General features: G+C 51.9%; 1 protein-coding gene across 3 annotated transcripts in view; it reads right to left on the reverse strand.

Moving 5' to 3' along the window:
* LOC133349986 (GRB2-associated-binding protein 1-like) overlaps positions 1 to 3,710 on the reverse strand; it is a 109,057-nt gene extending 105,347 nt beyond the window's left edge. For all 3 annotated transcript variants that reach the window (XM_061563909.1, XM_061563908.1, XM_061563907.1), the window contains exon 1: positions 2,546 to 3,710. In XM_061563909.1, the coding sequence (XP_061419893.1) occupies positions 2,546 to 2,626 (81 nt within the window). In that variant the 5' untranslated portion in view covers positions 2,627 to 3,710. The remainder of the gene's footprint in view (positions 1 to 2,545) is intronic.
* Between the last annotated feature and the right edge of the window lie 2,726 nt (positions 3,711 to 6,436).

Consider the following 6,436-nt stretch of genomic DNA (forward strand, 5'->3'; position numbering starts at 1 on the left):
GCGGGGTGCAGCAAGTCGTGACATCGCAACAGGACGAAGTAGGGAGTCGAAAATCACTCCTGCAACAGGGCGCAGCAGGGGTTATTGTAAGACTGCCAGCAAGTGCACCAGCGTGTCAGTGGCTATACAGTCGCAACAGGGCGCAACAGGGGTTATTGTAAGACTGCCAGCAAGTGCACCAGCGTGTCAGTGGCTATACAGTCGCAACAGGGCGCAACAGGGGTTATTGTAAGACTGCCAGCAAGTGCACCAGCGTGTCAGTGGCTATACAGTCGCAACAGGGCGCAACAGGGGTTATTGTAAGACTGCCAGCAAGTGCACCAGCGTGTCAGTGGCTATGCAACAGGGTGCAGCAGGTAGGGCACCGTAAGGTTGCACCCGTGTGTGTGTGTTTGTGGCAGCAGAGACCACCAGTGATTGCAGCAGGGACCTTTACCCCTTTGCCTCCGCAGCCCCTAAAGGGTGTTTAACGACGCGAGAGCGACATTGGGCGAATAGCGCGGGCGGGTTCACGTGGGGTCATTTCGGGCTGAGTCTACCCAGAGGAAAGCCTGTCCGAGGGAACGCCGAGGCGCGTGATCGACGTTGGGACAGGTCCTTCGATTGCGCGTCTTTCAATTCCGGAAGGGGATTGAATTAATGAATTATTGAACGAGTTAAGAAGTTAACTAATGAACGAATTAATGGTTGAGTGATCCAATGCAGTAACAACTTTACCCAAGTAATTAATGCACGTAGGAATGAGTTAATGAACGAAAGAACGAATTAATGAACAATTACATTACCAACGACTTTGTTAATACAGTAGGAATCAATTGACTAATTCCGGAAGTGAGTTAACGAATGAAAGGAATGAATGAGCTAACGAATGAGTGCATCGATGCGTTAAAAAAAACACAGACTGGACACTAAAACCCGAAACCCTGAGTCGAACTTTAACTTTGTAGGTCGGCAATTCTCGATAGTAAACTGGAATGCATCAGAATCAGCAAGTTTTAGCGCTTGGCTCCTAACTTTGTTTGTTTTTAATGCCACCAATTTCCCACGGAGACGTCGGTTGGCAAATGTCCTTCCGATATCAGGAAGCCAGAGAGGGAGAGCTGTACACTTTTGAAATCTAAATTTAAAACTCATTTCTTAGGAACTGCTTCGTGTGTCTAGTTGTGTTCTCCTTACACCCGCAACTCCGAATATCGCGGTTGGCTACGTACGGTGCGATAGAGGTTCAACATGACAATACGTATACACAAGTTCGATCGAGTTGTGATTATTGTTGCACTGTACCATCATCATTAAGATTACTGTACATCATTAAATAATTAACTACCGTGCTCAAGGGATGTGTCAACAAAGACCCCCAACCCCGTATGGCCCATGAAGGCCGGCACAGAAACACCAGTTGGTGGTTGGACAGCACCACGCCCGGCCGCCTTTGTCTCCCCATTGACGATTATTACACACTGCACCAGACACTCGTTTGAATCTCAGTCGAATTAGTGGAAGCCCACACACACACACGTGAGTTTGTAACACCATTCGTTACGGAGTACACACATGCCTTGGTGAAGAGTCACGCACAACCATTTGTAGCAAAATGAACCGAAATGAGCAAATGGGACGAATCATCTGGTGGTGGTGATGACGATGATGCTGCTGCTGCTGCTGCTACACAGCGTTGGCAGTGGTGCACAGGCACAGACAACAACAACAACAAACCTCATCACATTCGTCACTAACAACACCGTGTGGCCATTAAAGGGAACGCACATGATAGGCGACGTTTCAGGTAATGGCCCTTATTCATAAGAAGGGGTATTGTTGATTTTTTATTAAAGAAAATGATAGCATCTACCTATCGGCGGGCCTGAACCAGTGGTGAACAATTCCACATTCCCACGGCCAGAACAAATCCATCCAAAGACCCACCATCTCCACCGCCGCCGTCCACTAACCACAAAGTGGTACCAATTCTATCGACCACGCGCGTCCACGTTGGTCAATCGGGCACCGGCTCACAATGTAACCACTGTTCCAGTCGCTGTAGCAATAGCCACCGACCTCATAACCCATGGGGTACGCGTCCCCCGTCTCGTTACCCCATGACTGACACGACACTGTGCGAGACTGTGAGAGCGGAGCGGTGGCGCAGTGGTTAGCGCACCGCGCTACAAACCCGGCGGACCTGACCTGACCTGACCCCTACGTCAGTCAATTCCCCGGCGACGGACGAACCGACCAAACATCAGTGGCGAGCGATGCCTCCACAACTGCTCTGATGTTGGACCACAAATGCAAAGGTTGACCCGTATAACCCCAACAGACCAGAGGGGCAAGTGCCGGGCACGGCACACACGAGGTTACTGGGGTCGGTGTCCAACACCAATCAGCGTGGCGACCTACCACAACAACAACACCACCAACACCACCAACAACAACACCAACAACACCACCACCACCAACACCGCTCCGTGACCGGCACCCCGTGAGTTGCACGAAGACCTTCTGCATCCAGCTGGGGGGAATGACGACGTTTCGGGGCACTCACGTATCTGCGCAGTTTCTTCTCCGGCGGCGACTTTCGGAGCCACCCGCTGCACACCACCTCGCCCGCGCCGCCGCCGCTCATCGCGCCGCCGCCGGTGTCCGAGGTGTCCGCGTCTGGGTTCGACTCCCGTCGCAGGAGCCCACTGGGCAGCACGGGGTGACGATGGTGACGAGCAGATGTGGTGGACCCTGATGATGATGTTGATGATGATGTTGGTGATGATCCTGCTGTTGTTGCTGCTGTTGCTACTCCTGCTGATGATGGTGTTGATGATGCTGCTGATGATGATGATGTTGGTGATGATGTTGGTGATGTTGATGATGCTGATGATGTTGATGATGATCCTGCTGTTGTTGCTGCTGTTGTTGCTGTTGCTACTCCTGCTGCTGATGATGTTGATGATGCTGCTGCTGATGATGATGTTGCTACTCCTGCTGCTGCTGCTGCTGTTGGTGATGATCCTGCTGCTGCTGTTGTTGCTACTGCTGCTGTTGATGTTGCTGTTGATACTGCTGCTGCTGAAGTTGATGACACTGTGAGGATTGTGGAATGCTGTTGCTATTGCAGTAGTTTGCTGATGCTACTGTTGATTTATACTGCTGTTGATGTTGATGCTGGTACCGACGATGTTGCTGATACTGTTGCTGATGTTGCTAATGCTGCTTGCTGCTGTTGCTCGCAGCAGTAGTTGTTACAGCTGCCCTTGATGCCGCGAATGTTGCCGCATTCGCTGCCGCTGATGCTGCTCCAATTGTTACCGCTGCTGCTGCTACAGCAACCGGTACCGCTGTCGCTATTCCTATTGTTATCCTCGCCGATTGCAGCCACCGCAGCGAACGCTGGTACGAGTAACAGCTGTTCTGTTGGTTATGCCGCTGCTACGGCTGCTGCTGCTGCTGATACAGCAACTATGCTGGAGCCACTGCTGCTGTTGCTGCTGGTATGCAGCTGGTGGTCGTACTCCTATTGTGTTGCTCCGGGTCTGCTTTCACTGCTGCTGCTACAGCTTGTACGTGCTCACTTGCTGCTGCTGCTGTTGTTGTTGTTGTTGCTGCTGTTGTTGTTGTTTGCTACCACAGCTGCTGCTCTTGCCACAGCTGCCCGCTTGACTCTCCACTCACTCTCCACTCTCTCTCGCTCTCTCCTCTCGCGCTCCCCTCGTCGGTCCACTTCCGACGTGACGTCACAACGCAGGACGAGGAATGTATCAGAACGCGGCGGTGACGTCACCGTTCGGAAACGAACGCATCCGAAACGTCGGGTGACGTCACCGCCGCGACGCGAGTCGTGTTGAGGAATGCGCCGGTGACGTCAGGGATCGCATGTCATCACTGTCGTCGTGTTGGGATCTGGGATGTTTATAGCGGTAGGAACCTCCTGCTTACACCAGCCCACTGGGGATTAATCTGTCCGTCCGTCGTGCAGGGAGGGGCTGGGTGGGGAGGGAGGGGCTGGGTGGGGAGGGGGAGGGTAGGGCTGGGTGGGGAGGGGGAGGGTAGGGCTGGGTGGGGAGGGGGAGGTGGGGAGGGGCTGGGTTGGGGGTGGGAGGGGTGGGGCTGGGTGGGGAGGGGCTGAGTGGGGAGGGGCTGAGTGGGGAGGGGCTGGGAGGGGAGGGGCTGGTCACCCCGTGGTGTCCTTATAAAACTCAACGTTTAACCTACTCACGCCGGCTTGTGCACACCCTCACTGTCGGGCATATTTGCGGAATACACCACGCCGCCGTTGACCCTGGCCATTGACCGAGCAACCCAACGTTCCTACAAGCTCCCTCCGCGGGAATGTGTTTTGCAGTGGAATAATCTCGATGAGTTACGGAGTTGGTTTTTTCCCTCTTTCTCACAGAGGTGGAAGAGAGAAGGCCGAAGCTGCGACAGCGTCTGCGCGCACGAGCGCAAATGTAACCACGGAACTCAACGCGCGCGTCCAACGTTTCGGGCAATGGTCCTTCGTGCAAAAAAAAAACAGCGGAGGGTGGCGACGATGCATCAGTTGGACGTCATCGCATCGCGTGTACGGCTCCTTCGTCAATGCACTGCTGGGCCATGGATGCGGTCACTGTGACGAGATGTTAACTCCCTCGCCTGGTATGCAGGAGGTCGTGGGTTTGATCCCGATCCTGACGCCTGCTGCTGTATATTTCGAGTTTGCGTCTCTTTCATCTCTCCCCGTGGCGGTCGCGTGGATTTTTGCACCGGGTCCTCCGGTTTTCCCCTCCACGTTTACAAACAACATCACGCGTGGAGAGTGAGTTGGCTGCTACACATTTGCACACGATGAGACACTTTCCCGTTGGACTATCATTGTGGCAGCCAGGTCGCTTCTGAAAAATAACTACACAGCTCCGGTGAGCCTTACCTGGTAACATTTTAAAATAACAACACTCTCTGGTTCTTCCGGTAAAGTCACGTAGATAGAAAAAATAAATTAAAGAAAAAACGACGTTTCGGTCGCAACACAAGCGTCCGTCTTCAGGTGAGAAAATGATCTGTTGTTGTGGCTTCATTATTTTTTAGTTTTGATTTGGCCATGCTTCATTGTGACGTCGCCGAGGTAATGATGCAACGTCTGCTGGGGACGCTTCAGACCCGTAGCACCTCGTCCACATGCTCACATCCATTCTCAGGCACGTGTCGGAGGTAGTGGTGCGCGCGCGCGTGGGTGAGACCAGATTTGTACAACTTTATTGACACAGGGCATACATTTTTTGGGGTGCCTCTTACAATCACGGCGTGGAAGATGATGCAGCACACCGCGCGTGACGTCATTGACGGGGTTTTGTTAACGGTATGTGGGGACGTCATGTGTCGGATGAAAATAATGTGACGTCACATTAAATTCCCTAACAGAACGCACGTGACGTCACCGACGAGATGAGAATGATTGCCGGTTATTACATAATAGACACCAGCGCGATTGCAGGCAATGCCTGCTGCCGTTTACCTAAATGCTGGTGGCTTGCTCCTCGTGTGACGTCATACGATTGTATGTTGATTATGCAAAGCCTGTCGTGACGTCATTACATTAAATGCAACGTGGATTCCTGGTGACGCCATTATGTTGAACGTCACACATTTTCTATTGCTAGTGACCACGCATTAAAGACTACGAATGCATTCATTCCACTGGGTACATAACGCAGCCTGCTCGTTCAATCCACAGCTGAATGAGGGGATCACCACCACACCGTGCAAGGCAGTGAGAGAGGGGGTTGTTTGACCATGCTTCACCACTCTGGTCAGTGCGCGTTGGTGGTTGGGGTCAGATAAAAAATGTTCTGCACTGCCCTCTGCTGCGTAAAACGCATACTACACAACGGTCTGTTTAGACTTTAGACTCTCACACGTGGTCAAGCCATCTAAGTTCTCGGCAGGCTAAACTCTGCTCAACTTCGGATGGCTCGTGGGATCAGGACCATGACCGGCGATTTGGTCACATAGGGCCTTGTAGGCTATTCGACAATATAAAGTACAACTGGGGAAAAAAAGATCCCAAAAGCCAGACTGTGGTTGCGATGAGATGGTTAGGATGGCCCTTAAAGGACGTGTCAGTAGATGGACGAAGGAGGTGGGTTATGATGGAGACCGTTAATTGGGCTGTGCTAATTGGGCTGTGTTTTTACTGCGCAACAGCTGCTGGATCTGGCAGAATTTTAATGTTTATTTTGTCTCACCAGGCGAGAAAGATCAGTTTACGAGTCTCATTTAGCAAGAGTGACCTGGGGGGCAAGTCACCAAAACAACAAAGTACAGCAATAGCGCAAACAGAAATTAAGAGCAAAAAACCGTGTCACGTGAGAAATCTCAAAACGCTGCACGGAAGCACAAACCAATGCCAAATAAATTTCGATTTTAAGCTTTCGTGACTGCAGGGATTCATTTTCTTGGTTCTTTC

The sequence above is a fragment of the Lethenteron reissneri genome, chromosome 32, assembly GCF_015708825.2.
Source record: "Lethenteron reissneri isolate LAM-NWPU_2019-01 chromosome 32, ASM1570882v1, whole genome shotgun sequence".
NCBI lineage: Eukaryota > Metazoa > Chordata > Hyperoartia > Petromyzontiformes > Petromyzontidae > Lethenteron > Lethenteron reissneri.